This window comes from Pleurodeles waltl, chromosome 5 (genome assembly GCF_031143425.1).
Source record: "Pleurodeles waltl isolate 20211129_DDA chromosome 5, aPleWal1.hap1.20221129, whole genome shotgun sequence".
Classification (NCBI taxonomy): Eukaryota; Metazoa; Chordata; class Amphibia; order Caudata; family Salamandridae; genus Pleurodeles; species Pleurodeles waltl.
In genome coordinates, this window is record NC_090444.1 from 1,734,435,056 (window position 1) to 1,734,453,815 (window position 18,760).

The 18,760-nt window shown below is 43.9% G+C and overlaps 1 protein-coding gene across 1 annotated transcript in view; it reads right to left on the reverse strand.

The window, feature by feature from the left end:
- Positions 1-17,051, reverse strand: part of RHAG (Rh associated glycoprotein) — a 140,462-nt gene extending 123,411 nt beyond the window's left edge. The window contains exon 1 of the mRNA XM_069236124.1: positions 16,830-17,051. Within this exon, the coding sequence (XP_069092225.1) occupies positions 16,830-17,004 (175 nt within the window). The 5' untranslated portion in view covers positions 17,005-17,051. The remainder of the gene's footprint in view (positions 1-16,829) is intronic.
- Between the last annotated feature and the right edge of the window lie 1,709 nt (positions 17,052-18,760).

The window sequence follows — 18,760 nt, forward strand, 5'->3', positions numbered from 1 at the left end:
TTCTGTTATGTTTTTGTTCAAAAAAGTGGAAAGTGGAGGGATTTTATATGCTTAGTGGCTAGCGGCGGGTGGGGGTAATCTTTATGAAAGAAAATGCTAGAAAGAGATATTTCAGTGTCCATTTAAAACAAACTGTGCAGGTGTGTGCAGTGCTGGTTGTGGTAGTCTCAGAGGTGGTGAAAGCTGAGGTTACCACGGACAGCATGAAGTATAAAGGAAAATGCAATAAAGAGTTGACACCACAGACCCACAACCCCCAGGTAGTAAAGTGAAAAGACCAGGGAGTCTGCTTCTTCAACACCTTTTCAAAAGATGTGAGGCAGCACACGGTACAACACTGGTGGTCCTTTGCTAAATGCAGGACGGTCTGGCAGTGGAAACAAACTCATCAACCGCTAATTTTATTATGTGCACTATGCTCCGTGGATGGCGTTTCAGAACTGTGGAATGCATAATTACCTTAAAGTATGGCATCCTGCTGAACAAACCCATCGAAGGGGTTTTCAAAGTCATAGTATTATTTAATTCTTCTGAATTGACAACTTCTTAGGAATGATTTTGTATGGAAAATTAAGTTACTTGTGTTCTTGAACTTATGCTTTCAGACAACAAATTAGCAGCCTGAATTAGAGTTCAACAGATCAGTTACTCCATCACAACCATGACGGATATCCAGTCAGGCATATTACTATTCCCATAGGATATGATGGAATCGTAATATGGGGTAACACCATCCGCCAAACTCTAAATCAGACCATAAGTATGCAGCAATAGAAAATTAAACTCATGGTTCTAAGAACATAGAGTCCAGACCTGGTCTATTCCATGAGTGAAGTTAGCTCTCTAGTTCTTATTTGTTTTCAGTGGGCAAGGCCAAAACAGACAGAGCATAGAAGCTGAGTGTTATATTGACCGACCTAATTAGTAGGGCACTAGGACCCTGCCCGAGGATGACGTCCTACCCAGGTGGAATGTGGGACAGGAAGAGGAGGAGTTGGGGAAGAAACAGATAGAGAGGGTTTAGTATTTGGGGGGGTTAAAATGTGAAGTGTGAGGCTCGAGACACTGGGTCCAATAAAATAGTTCATCTACACTAGCAGCATTGTGTCTTCTTTGCTGCCTGCTTTGAAGAGACAACTGGGGATGAAGGTGGGATCCAAGCAGCCATCTCATCCTGCAGCAGCAGCTGTGTGAGAAAATGTCTCACTGGAGCAAAGTGACTTTGGGAGCTCAACCCAGTCACACAAGAGCCAGGGGTTGATACAGTGCTGTGAACCACCCAGATTATGTGGTAGCCAGAAACACAGAAAAACTCACCTGACACACCAGCTGAAGGTGAGCACTGCCGCTCTGCCAGTGCAAATACCCTGAGTCTTGCGATGTCACAGAAACAATGGCAGCCATTTTGAGGTGAGGCAGCCTAAGTCATCATATTGGCAGCCATTTTGAGATCAGGCACCACCTAGTATCAATGCACAGATGCCAGTGTGGCCAACTTAAAGTCAGGCCGGCCAATCACAACAGAATAAAAAAAATCAAAAATAATTTCACCAGAATGCACTAGTGACTTGCTGACATCTCCTGTAAGAAATACAGAGGAGGAGAAAAAGTGCTACTGACTTTTGACACTCCCTGTACCAAGGACACCACTGCAAACAAACCTAATTCGTAGCTTCCAAGCAAAGAGTTGAGAAATAATCAGAAGTATCACATCACTATGTCAACTTCTGGCAGCTACCTTAATAGGTGATGTAGAGACTCCTAGTATCCTGGGAGTCTCCTATCTTTGATCCCCAGAATCCTTGCCTTTCACATTGGTGCCAGAATGGGACTGCGTTGGCAAGAATGGCTGGATAACATTGAATATTTCTTGAAGGGATTGAAAGCAGCAGATCTGGAACAAGGTCTTGTTGCTCTAAAAACATGTAGGCACGGATTTCGGTCAAAGCATCAAAGAATTACCTGCGGGGTCAACTTCTTCTCAATTAGTGTGCGAGGCGCCCAACAAAAGGTTCCTACACAAAAAGATATAGACTATGACGGATATACCTTCAACTTGGCCTGAAAAGAGACAGATGAATCAGGAGGGGAGTTCAATCCACACCTCAAACGGTTGGTGAGAGACTGTGCTTTTGACATATTTGTGACAGAAAATGCACTCCGTCTTTGAGTCATTGAGCAATATCAGTCTGAATCACTCTGTCAAAGCCTTGTGAAGAAAAGTTACTCTTTGGATAAAATAGAAGAGGTGACCAGAGTGAATGATCAAGCAGAGGGACGTGCAAAAAAAGATGAAGGCCAGAAAGACAAAGAAGCATAAATAAACCTTCAGACTTCAGACTCAGCGCATGGACAAATGACAGTCAGAGTGCAAGTGGAAATTAGGGTCCCAAGATCATCACTGTGGCCTGAAGCCTGTTCAAAACAAATGAAAGAATGAAAGAGAATGTTACCGATGCAGACAGACATACTACCACGCTGGTGCATACCAAGCCATTGGCCAAGAATACTGGCAATGTGGGAAAGAAAATCTCTATGAGAGAGTATGCAAAGCATCACAACAAAGTGTACCACGGCACAAATGGGAGTCTAAGCCTCGCCATCATGCAAAGCCTGTGATAGACCAACAAGAACGTTCTACCAGTTCATCCGGGTCAACCATAATGTAACAAATTACCTCCAGATCACAACGTTCCATTTCAAGCTAATTGAGGTCCCTCATCCCTATATCGCACGACAGCAATGAATATGTTTGCGTGGTTGCTGACCATGACCTGACAAAGAAATATCCAAGACTGAGCCTCCATATGGGGGAACATCAGGCCTGCTTCATACTAGACAGTGGAGCCTCCCTTAACTACATCCGCATCACAGAATATAAAAAAATTAACCCTAGACTAAAGCTACATAAGGCCCCTGTGTGAGTATACATCTGGATGGCCAAACAGCTGTTGCCATGTTTAGGGCAATTCCAAACAACCCTTATTTACAAGGACAGGACTGTGGAAGCTCAAATGCATGTGAATGGTGGACTGAGAGCAGCTGACTGTCTACTAAGCTTACCTACTGCAGAACAATTGAAGCTAGTGGCCATTCTATACACGGTGAATGATGAACCGAACATTACAGAGAAAACCCTAAGGTGTTTGCAGGTCTGGGGAAGCTAGCCAACGTCTAAGTATGTTTGAACATCAGCGAACAGATAAAGCCGGTAGCTCAACATCATTAGAGAATGTCTTTTTACCTGCAACCTGTTGTGGAAGATGAATTGCAGGATCTACTCAAGGCACATATCTTTGAAAGGTCATCAAGCTGACCCCTTGGGTGCCCTGGTAGTAGTTGTATTGAAGTGAGGCATAGAAGGAAAGATACGGTTGTGCATAGATATGCATGTTCCCAACACTGCCATTGAGCGGAATAGACATCCAGGCCTCACATCAGTGATATGATCACACTATTGAATGGAGACAAGAATTTCTCTAAATTGGAGCTCAACAACTGATATCATCAGCTTGAGTTGCATAAAAGCCCTCTACACATCATGACATTCACAATGTATCTAGGACTGTTAAGGTATAAGTGCCTGAGTTTTAGTGTATCATCAACAGCTGAAATCTTTCACAAGGCCATGAAGAGTTATTCACCCCATAATGAACACCCTTAATTACAGTGGTGACATTCTAGTATTTGGAGCCACCACTAAAGACCACAACAGGGCTCTAGATCACGTGTCAAGTGCTTCTTGATGTCTATCTAACTCTTAATCAGAATAAGTGTGAATTGCACACAACCACATTGAAGTCCTATGGACACATGTCCTCTGGTAAAGGCATAAGACCTCACCCTGAGAAAGTAAAATCTTTGAATGACACACCTCGCCCAATGGATGATGGTAACATCCACTCATTCCTTGGGATGGCCAGCTATTGTGTTTGATATATAAAGGTCTATGCCACCTTGCAATACCCCTTTCTAGAAATTACTAAGCAAGGCCCGCTATTTTAGTAGTCATCATTGTGTAACCAGGCCTTCTGCAAAATTGAAACAGCAGTAGGGAATGCCACCAACATGGTGTACTTCAATGCTGACTGAAAGATGGAACTCATAGTAGATGTCAGCCCCATGGGGTTGGGGGCCATAATAGCTCAACATCACAAATAGAATGATCAACAGCATATGATGGCGTATGCCAACTTCAGCTTGACAGACACTAAAAAATCCTATTCACAATCAGAAAAAGAAAGCCTGGTGGTTGTTTGGGCCTGCAAACATTTACACATATTCATCTATGGCAAACACTTCACCATCATTATGGATCATCAAGCCCTGCTGACAATCTGTGGGAACCTTTGAGCTAAGATGCCACCCTGAAATGAGCGCTGGGGAATCCAACTACAGGAATACACATACTTCATCATTCACTAACCCTAGGAAGGGTGAAAACCTGGCTGATTACATGTTGAGAGATCCTTGTGTGTCCTCCAAGACATGTGTCTCGCTGGGTGAGGAGTATCTCCTCTTCATCATCCACCAGGCCAGGCCGCCTGCAGTTCCTCTTGAAGCCACCATGGTGGCTTCTGTGGAAGATGGCACTCTTCAGGAAGTAGCTCATCCTCTTGGGGCAGATACATGGTGACATCTGGAAGGAGAGAATCAAGGAAAAGGAGTGGATGTCAAAGAACGTGCTCTGTTTCGACATGTCAAGGGTGAGTTGACAATGGCTAAGGAGACGTATTTGCACACCACAAAGGGAGCATGATGGTGCTCCTCCTATCTGCTGTCCCAGGGAGACGGAGGCACCTCGGACAGCTCCTGGAAGCATCAGGGATCCCTTAGAGGTCCTCGATCTCAGGAAGGGAGTCCCACACACCACCTCCCCAGGGGCTTTGCCATCCCCATTGGAACTGTCGCAAGGAGTAGCAAAGCACTATTTGCTCTGTTTTCATTCCAGTCCACCCTGGAGAATTGAGTTTCTGGAGTTGTTTTCTCTAGCCATTTGGCTGATTTGCTTGGGGGATATTTTGATTTTGTTTTGCTCCTGGTGGTGAATTCTAGTCACCAATGCTACTTTAACCCTTATTTTCCTTGTGCCAACCCCCAGAATAATTTGCACAAAAGAGGTGTCATTTTGCTCCTGGTGGTTTCATTGCACTTGTTGCTGGATCTCTTTTCTGTCGGGCTCCTGGAACCAGCCTTCATCTAGGGGCTATCTCAGCAGCCTCTCCGCATCTCCCCAGCAGAGTACCCCCCCTGCCAAACTCCCTTGCAGGCATGGCCTGACCTGTTTGTCATCAGCGGAGTTAGTGGCCCCCTCCTGATGGAGGTGACCGATCTGCAGGGCCAGTCCACTGAAGATTCAGGGGAACCCTCCAGGGTCTCTCCAAGCAGGACTTTGTCTCAGTAGGTAACAAAAATTAATGATAGGAATGTTCATTTTGTATCCATCAATTGTGTTATTTAATCTTTGGCTATGTTAAGCTGCATGCACAAGGGGATGCGTAGACTTCTTTCTTGCAGGCTGCCTGCCCAGAGTTCTTCACAACTGTCCCATGCACTCGTATAAGCAACCCTGCACACTATAAGATGAGGATCGCTATTCCTAAATTGTCCCAGGAACAACTTAAGTTCACACATCTATATCTAATATACAAACACAAAAACATATGAGAAGAAGCAGCCAATGGGATGCGCAGTGCATGATGCATGTGTCTATCTTCACATTGATAGTCATTAGAGATGTGTGAAATTCTTATAATGTGTTTCCTTATAATTACATGAAATTTCAGAATAATTCTCAAAATTACGCAAAATGCAAATCTGTTATTTTGCGCTATATTTTGGCTCAAAATGCATCCTCACCTAAATTTTTGGCACGAAGAATGTAACAAAAGCACCCCCAAACAACAGCAATTTGCAGTATATTTTCTACCATGAATAGTGTGTTTTGCGGTAAACGTTTACCTCGAATAGCACATAATTATGTGAAGTAGCGTAATGGCATAGTTTTGGAAATTTTGTGTAATAAGCATAAAACAAAATTCCTGAACTCACACAAATTACACTGGTGTAGTTTAAATTTCATGAATGCCTATCATTCATAATGATATGGCTCTTATTCATCTTTGGGTCAGCCATGGGCAGAAAGGAAGTGTGAGAAATTTGATTACTGTTTGAGGGGGCTCTAAAACCCTCCTCAAGCAGCAACCACAATCTGCGTCAGGGTGAAGTCACATGTAAAAACCATATGAACCTGTGCTAAACCCTCTGGGTGATTGGCACAGATCAGTCAGGCTTAATGTAGAGGCAATGTGTAAAGTATTTATGCAGCACTTCAAACAGTAATAGAGCGAAAACACAAGAGAAGAAAAGCCCCACACCAATTTTGAAAAACAGAGTACATTTTAATAAATAAACTAAGAGCAAAAGTCCAATCAGTAGAACCAGAGATACACAAGTTTAAAGATTTAAGTGAAAATATTGGCAAAAGCACCAAGCACCAACTGTGGTTACCTAATTGTGACCAGGACAAAGTCACAAGTACAGACTGACAGTGATGGCATCCAGGCCAACTACAGGGACCCACTTAGGCAAGCTGAACACAGTACCGTAATCCTTGTTATAAGGAGTTGCGGAGTTTGGCATTGAGGAATCATCTAGCAGCAGAGGCAGTGCAAGGTCCAGAGGAGGAGATGCATTATGCAGTGGCCGACCGAGGAGCTGCGAAGTGCAATGCTATGTCCTTCATGGAGAAGCACCGCTCTGCGATGGTTCAAAGGGCAGTATTAGACGAGGCGATGTCCTTGCATGAAAATGTGTCATGCAGCAGTGGTTGTGATGGACTGCTGCAGTCGATGCAAAGTATTTGTATCAGACAAATCTGTGTAACAGAGGCAATGCATTGATTCTGAGGGTTATGCATTGAGAAGCAGAAGCAATGCACTGGTTCTGCGGGAGATGCACTGTGGAAGGATTGCATCAGTTCTGCTGAATCCACAGATGGGCTGACAGAACACCTTCAGTCCATCTTCCAAGGGTCCAGGACAGAGGTGGTACCACTTTGGAGGGTAAAACTCACAGAGGGCAGAGTCCAAATGCTGGATTCAAAGTCGTTGAAAGCCTGTTTTGTCCCTGATGCTTTGAAGGCCAGCCAGCTAGCCGTTGAAGTCACTCTGGGGTCCTGGGTTTAGAGATGTAGGACCAGTCCTTCTCACCCAGGCAAGAGGGCAGCGGGGCCGCACATTGAGGCATCAGTACTTCAGCAGTCCAGCAGAGTGTGGGTCCTTTCAACAGCACAGCAGTTGGGTCAATGGATCCAACATTTACAACTGGTAGGCACTTTGAAGTGGAGAAAGCTTTTAGAGCTTCAACCCACCTGCATCCCCTTCCACCCTACCCAGGCCACAGATTATCTGGGTGTCACAAAAGATCGGTTTCAAACCCTTCGTGTGAGTGCTCAGGCAGAGCTTTTGTAATGTGCAAGTTTGGTAGGTGACAGTTACTCCCCCTCGTTAAAGCAGAATGACTGATCTTACCAACACTTAGCTTCCCTTTGTTTTACTGTCCAGGAGCAATGAACAAAGACCAACTGCCAGCTACACACATTCTTGTGACGCAGGCAGGAACAGGCTGCAGGCACTAAATGGATCGGAAAATGCCAACTTTCTAAAAGTGCTATTTTCAGACATGTTTAAAAATCTGACTTTACTATTAGAGAGGGATTTTAATTACAAATATTTAGACACCAACCTCAAGCTGTCGACCTGTTCCCAACTGGAAGTTTGTAATATGGTAACCCAATTTTATAACATGGAAGAGATGGGGCTTGCTGTATTGAAAAATGAATTTGTCACTACCAGGACACGTAAAACGTAAAAGCACATGTGTTGCTATTTAAATACACTGCACCCTGCCCTCTGGGCTGTGTACCCTAGGGGTGACATATGTATTAAAGAGGAAGGTTTGGGCTTGGCAACAGTTTTATTTTTCCAAATTAAAAAAGTAGCATAAAGATTGAAAACACAGGCTGCAATAGGAGGTGTGAGGCATGTTTAAATGGCCACTTAAGTGGGTGGCACATTCAGTGCTTCAGGCCCACTAGTATAATTGAATTTATAGGCACTGGGCACATGTAGTACCACATTGCTAGGGATAGAAGGTAAATTAAATATGCCAATTGGGTGTAAACAAATGCTACCATGTAAACTCCTAAAGCCAGCAAAAACAAAGTCAGAAGCAACATAAGAGTTGAAGGTCATGCCAAAGATGCCAGGTCTACCATGGAGATGTTGTCACTTATGAGAGAACAGGTCACCAAGCACCTGCAACATTGAGGCTGATGTGTCTTTAATGGGAATACCTGAGTTGTGATTTTACTATGTTTAAGCTATTTGGTATAAATATAAGATATCTCTATTTCATTGGGTCATCAAAGATAATCACATTTTAAAAAGTAAAATGTAAAATGTTCCCAAGATTAAAGTAGACAAGTAGAAAGAAAGGTGTATAAACAAACTGAGAAATGCAGGCTAGAGTCACCTATACCTGTGGTTCTTTTTTGGAGAACTTGTAAGGCGTAACAGGAGCAAGAGAGCTTGTGACAGTGTGGTTCATTTGTTGGACTATATGCAATAAACACTCCAAACAGTTTACTCGTAGAAGTACTCTATTCCTTAGGTAAAAAGTCACCACAATAGCGATCCTTCCAGTACAGAATTAACATCCAACTGTCCACCAGAACCATGCAGGCATTCTTGGAATGAGAATCACATGCAAAATATAACAGCCCATCACACAAACCCATAACACAATCCCACAACACATCCTCCTCCCAATGCTAATGCGTCCTTCTATATAGTAGAGTATTTTCTTCAGTAGGTATTAAAGACCTTGAAGAAACAGCTATCAAACCTTCGTCACCCTCACCATTAACTTGTGTCAGCGTAGCCCCTAATTCCTTGTTACTAGCATCAGTTGTTGTGATACATTCCGCACTTTGGTCAAAACTGAAGTTTGGTTGTACTTGTTAATACAGAATCCTATGTATTATAAGAATAAATGAACAGAGATAGCATGTTCAAGACCTGTCAGCCTTAGGGTGGTCTTCCCCCAATCTTTTTGCCTGCTTGCCTCCATTTTATAAGGATTTTTGCTCTGTTGGCCTTAGGACTTTGTGCACTTTACCACTGCTAACCAGTGCTAATATGCATGTGCTCACTCCCCTAAAAAGGCTGTAATTGGCATATACTTGATTGGCATATTTAATTTACATGTAAGTCCCTTGTAGAGTGGTATACCATATACCCAGGGGCTGTAAATTAAGTGCTACCAGGGGCCCTGCAGCACTTATTGTGCCACCCACTAAAGTGGCACCTTAAAACTTGTCCCAGGCCTGTCATTTCAGACTGAAGGCAGTGTCCCAGTGCCATGTTGACTTGGCATTTAAAACCACTTGCCATGCCTTAAACTCCCCTTTCAGTACATATATGTCACCCATAAGGTAGGCTCTAAGTAGCCCATGGAGCAGGGTTCTTTGTGATTAAAAAGTAGGATGTGTACTTTTTAGTTTTACATGTCCTAGTCCAGAAAAACTCTCACATTTGTTTCTTCACTACTGAGAGGTCTATCCCTTCCATAGGGTAAAATTGGGGATTCCTTATTAAAATTAATAAATTGTAATTCCTAAACCAGAAGTGGTAGATATATCATGTTTGGTACCTATGAACTTTTACTGATAACCCTGTGTCATAGTAAAGTCAGATTTGTCATCACAAGTTTGAAAATGCTACTTTTAAAAAGTTGGCATTTTCCTGCTCTTAGTCCTTTCTGCATGTAACCTGCCTTAGGTCTCATGAATGGGTGTAACTGACAGTTGGGACATTATGAATTCACCCCAGACAGTTACACAATAGGGGGATTAGCAGAGCATGAATGGGCCATTAACTAATTAAATGGGGGGGGGCTAAGCTAGGAAAGCCCCACTTGCTACTGAATAGGCTGGGCTCTGCCACCACACAAAAGACTTAACGACCCTGTATTGTCAGTGCAGCCAGCTAGGAGCCAGGGCTGGGGAGGCAGGAAATTCCTGGAGCTTCAGAGACCCTTCTGGAAACATATCTCAATTTCTAGGAGCAGGGTACCAGGATATAAAAAGAGCGCTCTCAGTCCTGCTCCTCAGTTCACTACTGGACCTGTGGAAGGACTCTCAGAGGACTGTCTACTGTTGTGACCTGCTGTGCACTCTGTCAGTCTGCTGTACCTGAAAGGACTGCTTTGCTGCCTGGAGCCTGCTTGGGACCTTCAGAGATCAGCCCTGCTGCAGATCCATGCATCACCACCTACACCCGGGTCTGCAGAAGTAACTCCAGGGGCTAATTCAGCTGGTCTCCTATTTTGAGCCACAGGGACATACCAGATCCACCATCCTAAACCTGTACCTCGACCCAGCCTGAGAGAGTCTTGCATCCCAACAAGTCTCCACCCACTCCTGGACCCTTGGTTGTGGGTGCTAAAGGTGCCCAGATGGCCATTTTCTAAATCTGAGGACTTGCTAAAGTGAACCTTAAATTTTAAAAATTCATACCTCTGGCATTACTAAGTGGATTTTGATGGTTTTCATGTCAAATAATTTATTAAAAGGTTCACATTTTTTCTAAATTGGTTTGGGATTTTTTTGTTGTGTTGTTTTTTCACTGTTTCTGTTTGTATATTGCATAAATACTTAACACATTGCATCTAAGTTTAGCCTAACTGCTTTTTGTGCCTAGCTACCCAGGGTTAAGCACAGGTTAATTTAGTAACTTTTTGTGGTTCACCCTGCAAGGGATTGTAGCTGCTGATTGACCAGGATTTACAACTCAGTCAACCAACAACCCAATTTCTCACACACATGTTTTTGTGACTCTTGGTGCATAGCAAATAGTCATTTTGATTGCACAGAACTGACACCGTGAACACTGATGTCATGACACCAGCAAATAAACAGCTTAATAGTGATCGTTTTCTATCTTATAACCTCATGGGAGGATTTGCAAAATTTGCATAACATTACCGAAGCATAGTTTAGCACAATAGCACAATGTGATATGAAGCGTGTGTGTAAATCACTTAGCTGCGATTCACCTCATTATAAAGATTTGCTCTGAAGGTTTCTACATATGCTCTCGTTGTATGTATTCACTGCTCTCACGTGCCTGCCACAAGACCTCTGAGGCAAGCCTTTGGGAACAGGGAAATGAAATGCATCTCTGAATCATGTGAGGATAGTATGGACAGAACTTAAAATAATTGATCACAATCATAGTATTTTCCTTCTTGGGGAAACAGAAAACCTGGGCAATGGTCCCTCTGTAAAATATCAGAAAATGTTAATTAATTAGTGCTAGGAAATGGGGTCTCTAGATTGCAGTCAGGTTAAGGGAGCCTCAACGCTAAAATAACCCCTGCTCAACCACTTGGTAGCTTGGCAAAAGCAGTCAGGCTTACCTCAGAGGCAATATGTAACATATGTGTACACACAGTAACAATGTGAAAACACATCAAAAGTACTCCACATCAGTTTAGAATAATAGCCAATGTTTATCTGAGTAAAACAGGACCAAAACAACAAACTTCCAACAAACACAAGTAAAGATATGAATTTTCAAAGATTAAGGGCCTGATTTTGAGTTTGACGGAAGGGATAGCCCATCCGCAAAACTCCAGAGAGGGTGGCTGCCCCTGTAGTGGTGACTACCTCGCCGGACCTATTAGGTGTTTCCCGCTAGGCTGATGGGCAGGAACCGAGGTGTCTGCCCATCAGCCTAGGGGGAAACAGGCAGCAGCTTTGTCTCCGACTCAATATCTGCACAGCAAATAGTGAACACTGCGAGGGTGCTGGGCAGGGGGACTCCTGCACTGCCCATGCAACGTGCATGGGCAGGGAAGGGGCCTTCCTGTGGCCCCCTGCACTTGTTCTCAGACAGCCTTTTCATGCCAGTAAAACTGCCATGAAAAGGCTGGCAGAGAATGAGGCCATAATCCGCAGGGCAGTGCTGCATGCAGCACTGCCCTGGCGGATGGCAACCCCCACCTGTCGCCAACCTGTCGGGATCACCGATCCCGGCAGTCGGTGGAACCCTGGTGGTCTGACTGCCAGCCTTGCAATGAGGCCCTAAATCTGACTAAAGTGCTTACAAACACAATAGCTTCAACTGGGGCTATCACGACGTCTTGACGGAGATATTCCCAACAACCCAGTGCCACTCGTGAGGGAGTATGTCCCAGTCACAGAGTCACACAGACTACAGGTACAGTACCTTGGAAAACAATGAGCAAACAGAGATGGTGCATGGAGTAGGGGAGGTGAGGCTTTGCAAAGCTGGTGCAGCATTGGTTCCTTACTCTTGTAGGGTAGGTGAGGCGTTGGTTCCTTATTGCTAGGCAGGGGAGGTGAGGCGTTGGTTCCTAGTGCACAAGACCCTGCCTTACCTGCCCTTGCCCCAGACACACTTCAGGGGGTTGGAGGCTGCTTTGTGTAAGGACAGGAGCAGCCCTATTCAGGTGCAAGTGTCAGCTCTGGGAGAGCCATCAGGATATGCAGGGCACACCTCAGCTCCATTTGTGTGACTGTCTAGAGTAAATTCACAAACAGCCCAACTGTCATCCTGGCCCAGACGTGCATTTCACAGACAGGCAGAGGCACAGAATAGTTGAGCAAGAAAATGCCCACTTTCTAAAAGTGGCATTTTCAAACCAAAAGATGTATTTTTAAATTGTGAGTTCAGAGACCCCAAACCGCACATCTCTTTCTGCTCCCAATGGGAAATTACACTTAGAAGATATTTCAAGGCAATCACCATGTTATCCAAAGGTAGAGCTAGTCCTTGCATTAGTAAAAACCGAATTTAGCAGTATTTCACTATCAGGACATGGAAAGCACATCACTACATATCCTACTTATAAATACACTGCATCCTGCCCAGGAGGTTGCTTTGGCCCTACCTGAGGGGTGACTTACATGTGGTAAAAGGGAAGGTTGGGCCTGGAGGGTGCATTTGCCGGGCCAAAAATGCAGTTTAAAACTGCTCACGCAGACCCGGCGGTGGCAGGTCTGAGACATATTTACAGGGCTACTCATGCGGGTGGCACAATCAGTCCTGCCAGCCCACTAGTAGCATTTGATTTACAGGCCCTGGGCACCCACAGTGCACTTTACTAGAGACTTACTAGTAAATCAAATATGCCATACGTGAATAAACCAATTGCAAATACATTTTAGAAGAGAGCATTTGCACTTTAGCACTGGTTAGCAAGGGTAAAGTGCCCAGAGTCCTACAGTCAACCAAAACATATCAGAAGAAATAGGAGGAAGGCAAAAAAATTGGGGATAACCCTACAAGTGCCAGGTCCAATAATTAGAATTTTGAATGGCTTTTTGTTACCTAAAACATAGACATGCATTACGTTCAAAGTAGATGTACTGTTGTACTTCCAGTGTGTATCTAAGTGGACCAGATTTGTCTGCCGTTCACCAGATTCTGTCCTACAGCCCCAGGCAACTGGTCTGTTTTCATAACCGCATCGGCCGGCCATGCGGGAACTGAAAAACAGTCACAGGTCAGTGGCAGATCTCCAAGTATGGCAGGGGACAGGACAGGTGTTGGCATTTGGAAATGGGGAGGGGAAATGAGAAGGAGCTTGCCCAGACCAAGGGAGTAGTCATGGAGCAGTGCTTAGAGCATGCCAGGGGTGGGGCACTGCTATGGAACTGGCACTGACTGGTAGCAGGCCACACACTGCTACTTGCGGCCACACCCGTGCTTGGATACTGACACCACCCCTCGCCTTTTCTTTTTAAACTTCAAAGCGTTGGCGCTTCACAGAGCTCACAAAGGGCCCAGTTTGTGATAATAAATGGAAACGTATGGGCGGGGTTTTACGCTTCTGCCTGAACGTACTTTTTCGGTTATTTTCTATTCACTGACATCCCTGGTAAAATGCTGGAAAGCTGCGCCATGCGCAAATTCCCACGCTTACTACACGAACGTCAAGTGAGTTTTCAAAAAAATCTATTACCCTAGTGCTGATTTCTCTGAGGTGAAAAAGTATGAACAGGAAGAATGGAGCCCTCTGTGCAAATGTGGACATTTTTTTTCTCCGCAGGGAAAACATTTTTCCTTGTCGATAAAATCCTTACCCTGAACCCCCACCAAATATGGGGGTGATCTGTGCCAAATAAATCTCCAACAATTTCCATGGTGCAAGGGGGGCGGAAAGGAGTTTTAGAATGAACAAAAACATATATTTGTGTACGGGTTTCCAAACTTTCAAGTCAAATCATGGAAAGCCGCCTTCCCACCCATCCAGTGGGATTTACAAGTAGGCATTCCACTGTTCCTGTGGCGGAGAAATCTGAAATTGTAAAACCATTTACATCTGCAGCCAGTACTTAATGTGTGCTTGTTGTTTCCAGTGCAGAGCACCGGCACTTATTTGTGAGGGCCGGGCCTTATTCTTCTGCCTCAAGCATTTGCTGCGAGCAAAAGACACATATGGGAAAGACGGAGTAAGAGAAAAAACGAAAAAGCGTCACAATGGGAGAAAGCAGAAAGCTGCAAAAGTCAGCTGAAGGGGCAGGGAGTGGCTTTAAATGGATGGAAGAGGCCCGAGGTGGCTTCAGGATTATGCTGCTTCAGTATTCCGTGTTCACACATTTAATTGTCGCAGCCGCGTGTTTAAGAGGAAGGCTTTGGGCACCGGCACGTTTTTATTTACAAATTAAGCACTGTCTGCAGCAGACGTGCTTTGTCAAATCATCGCATGTAAGTAGTTAAAGTTGCATACGAACTCACAGTTGCAACTGAATGTACCTTTCTGAATAAACCCCAAAGTTATTTTAAGAAAAAACTTATAAAATTGCAAGTGTATGCACTTTGTACAGCCGTAGAAAGTAGAGGAAAGCGAACAACGTGGTTCAGGGAGAAGCGGGGTGAACTTGGCTAAGGCGTACTATGAGTGACGAAGAGAAAAAAGGAGGAGGGTGGCGTGTTGGGGATATCTTGTTTGTCCCTAACAAACAGGGCAACCCCAAGACACAGAGCACAGGAGCGCAAGGGTCTCCTAATCCCTATACAATTGTAACACGGAATATGTGAGCCAGCGAAAAAATAATTCAGAACCTTTTTTCGACATGAACAATGTGCTCCAGAAAGTATTTTGGGAATTAAATGTATGAAGTGACATCCAAGGAAACTGTAGTGTAGCAAGGATGCCACGGTTTCCGGTGCAAGCACGCAAAATATCCAGTTCGACTGCTGTTGTGATAGTAAAAGGCAGGAATTTTCAGGATCCAATTGCCCCTTGAAGACTCTGGGCCCTGGTGCCACTGCACCTGCTGCACCAATGGCAGCCACGCCCATCACGGGAAAAGTTACCCCGAGACAGGTTTCCTTGAGTACATTTCTTATAGAATCACGTCTCACAAACCAAACTCTGATTGAATGTTAAATAGGAAAAATGTGAGTGGAATGCTCCTTCCTCAATTAATATTCTGTAAAATGAAATGCTGCCGACATTATCTATCTAGCAACATACAGGACTGGGTAGCCATGTGGGAAATAGGAAAAAATCGCCAGTAGGTTGGAGACATAAGCTGCTGTCTGGGCTCGTGCTCTGACGGATTCTCAGAATCTACTCAGCCAGCAAGATTGCTCAGTGACTTAAGTGCATGCTGCTGATAACTGGTGCGTGTGTGCGTGCGCGTGCGAGCGCAGCGCTTCACAAATTCCAAGCTCGACTGGGTCAACTAAGACTTTCATTCTTCCAAGGTTTGTAAATAGAGTACCGTTAAATTAAGTAACAGCAACACACATTTTTAACATTCCGTACAAATAGCTCGAAATAACAAGACATTTAGCCCCATTAAAAAAAACATTTCTGGAGACCCCTCTCAAATTGCCCTGGAGATGGTCGCTCGAGAGATGCAGGTATTTTGCTGGCTCTTATTTTCCCATTCCCACACTGTGTCTAACTTGCAGTCCGTCCCTCGCGCATCGTGCTGTTTTCACATGTCTTTTGTTAGGCGGGTGGGTCTGTGACTCAGCAGAGCGGGAATCGGGGGCTGCCTCGGGTTTGTATGCACTCGGCCACTCACAGCATTTTTACAGTAAGGGAAACAAGCTGCACTTCATTTACAAGCAGCAGAGCTCATATCGCGCGAGCCAGCTGGATGACAAGGAGCTGCCCTAAACGCACCGTCTCTTGGAGAACGAGATAGCGCCTTGCACGGACTCGGAAACCGTTACACGCTTCCAAAGAGAAAACAACAACGCCTGTGAGGGAAAAGGCGTCAAAGATATCACCAGCGGGACGGACATTATTACTAGCTCTACAAGATGATTTCAGTTGTCACTTCCAAATGCCCTATTTTAGGAGAGAAGAAAACATGCGCACACACATTTTTTGCTAATTGGAATTTCATCTGCGTGAATGGACTATTGTGAGGAACCACAGACTACCCTGTTGTTTTTGAACATAGTTAAAGTTAATCTCTGTCGAGCACGGAAGGCAAGCAGTATATTATGGTCTCATTCAGTGCCAGAAAAAAACAAGCAAAGGGCAAAATGCTGTAAAATGTGAAGTCACCAGTATTAGCACAGCATATTTCCTACCACGTCTATAGCCTCTCAGCGCTTTATGCAGGAAATGTTTGTTGACCTTGGTCTATCTAAAAGCGGTGGATTCTAAACAAACCACATATTCTTTGCGTTATAGCGCCCTAAAGTCGCCCAAGCACCCCGCAGCAAAATGTAAAACTTCCAATAAATAAATGAACACCAGAAAGAAATACTTACAGGGGTACAGCTTGATAAATTCGTCTTCTTCAGATTGTGTACTATTCCCATGTGTGTCATGGTGAGGGGTGTCATAGGTCACAAAAATAGCAAACAAAATAATAAGGATGACCTGGAAGGTGATGGCCAATAAAGAGAACTTAAATCTCATATTAGAGGCAAAGGACGACGCCATGCTGCACTCCTGGGACCTGGAGGGCTGTGAGGTGAAGATAAAGTTCGGGGTTCTCCAGTTTTGTATTCAGTGGGCTGGGCAACCGGAGTGACATAGCAAAAACAGTTACACCCACCGAAGGAGGATGGTGGAGTGACAGTGTGCTCTGAAAATTGTACCGAACATTAGTGCAGAGCATAGACAATTTATAGGCTTCAAAACTTACCCTGCAGTGTGGCTATTTTTTATTTTTTATCTTCTCTGTTTTTTTTTTATTTCTCTGACAAATCAATGCACCACATGTGTGTGCACCTTTACGTGTTATCATGCAAAAGAAGACACAGTAGACGTGTTAAAACCTTCAGTAAGTTACATACAGTTACCTTCCACTAACCACAGTGTTTACAGACTTGTGCCCTGTGACGCGCACCGTGCCTCCTGACCTCAAGAAAAACAGAAGCTGTTCTTCACAGCCGAGTTCAAGAGGTCACGCTCCAGAAAAGCTGATCACTTCTTGAGTGGTTACCTTGTGGCGCGCAATAGCTTTCATTACATTTGAGTTATTCTTTACATCAGCAGGATAACTATATTTTATTTAAATCTTTGAACTGACAGATGAAAGAGATCTAACTTAGAGAGAACACATTTAAAGCTGGCAAGAAAATCACATATCACGGTGTGCCAAGAAACAGCATATGTGTCAGTTAAGTATTATTAGATAACACGAGGAGCCTTATTTGTCACGTGAAGCAAAAGCTGAAAGTGCTTATTGAAGACGGGTCTCTGTCACAGTTTTGGAGTGCCTGGTGTTGACGAGCTGGAGCAGCGCTATTTTACCACAAGTAAACAGTAAAACTTAAAAACATACAAAAAGCTACATAAGAAAACAAGTAAAACGTAACATGGCAAAACACAAAGACCACTGTACAATACAACATCACATTGCAACAATGCAGCAAAAAAGTAGAGGGGCACAAAGAACAGAAAACATCTCCACCACAGCAAAATGCAATACAAATGTGCTCAAGCATTCTTGTCACGTAGTACCACCTGGAGAAACCAATTTTTACAATACAGTGTAAAGCGTTTTGAAGGAAGTACCGCCATAAAGTCCACTAAGTACAAGAAATAGTGCCAGTCGAACATATTTTTGTGATCCAGCCTCTGGTATTGTTTTCTACTTCCCTGTCTCTGGCAGGAGCACTAATCGAAGGCATGGTTTACAAAATACATACTGGGTATTCATTTCCAATAACCAAGTGAGTATTACTATATAAATTAACTTTACTCTTAAACATGCAAATAACTATGATTTCAAGTGAACAGATTACTTGTAGTGATATATTTGTGTGACTCAGAAAAACAAAATTCAGAACCACTATAGGACTTCATGTGTAGAAAAATGCCACTTTTTTGCACAGTCACCTCTACTTTTTTCGCTCAATTTTTTTCCTGTTTTTCCACTCTGAACACTGTGGCAATGCAAGCCAGGGCCTTTTCCATGCGGTCTGACCTCTAAAACATGTTATATTGTCCGCACACTTAATGGATATACTTAACTTACCTATAAGTCCCTAGTATACGGTATCAAGCATACTCAGTGCCTGTATGTTTAATTTCACTAGTGGACTGCAGAACCCACTGTGCCACCCACTACAGTGACAGTGCAAGCATGACTGCAGGACTACTACTGTAGTCTGTCGATGCAGTTCAAAAACTGAAAATATGCCCTGTGAAAATCACCCTTTTTGACAAACCTTCAAATAGTAATGACATC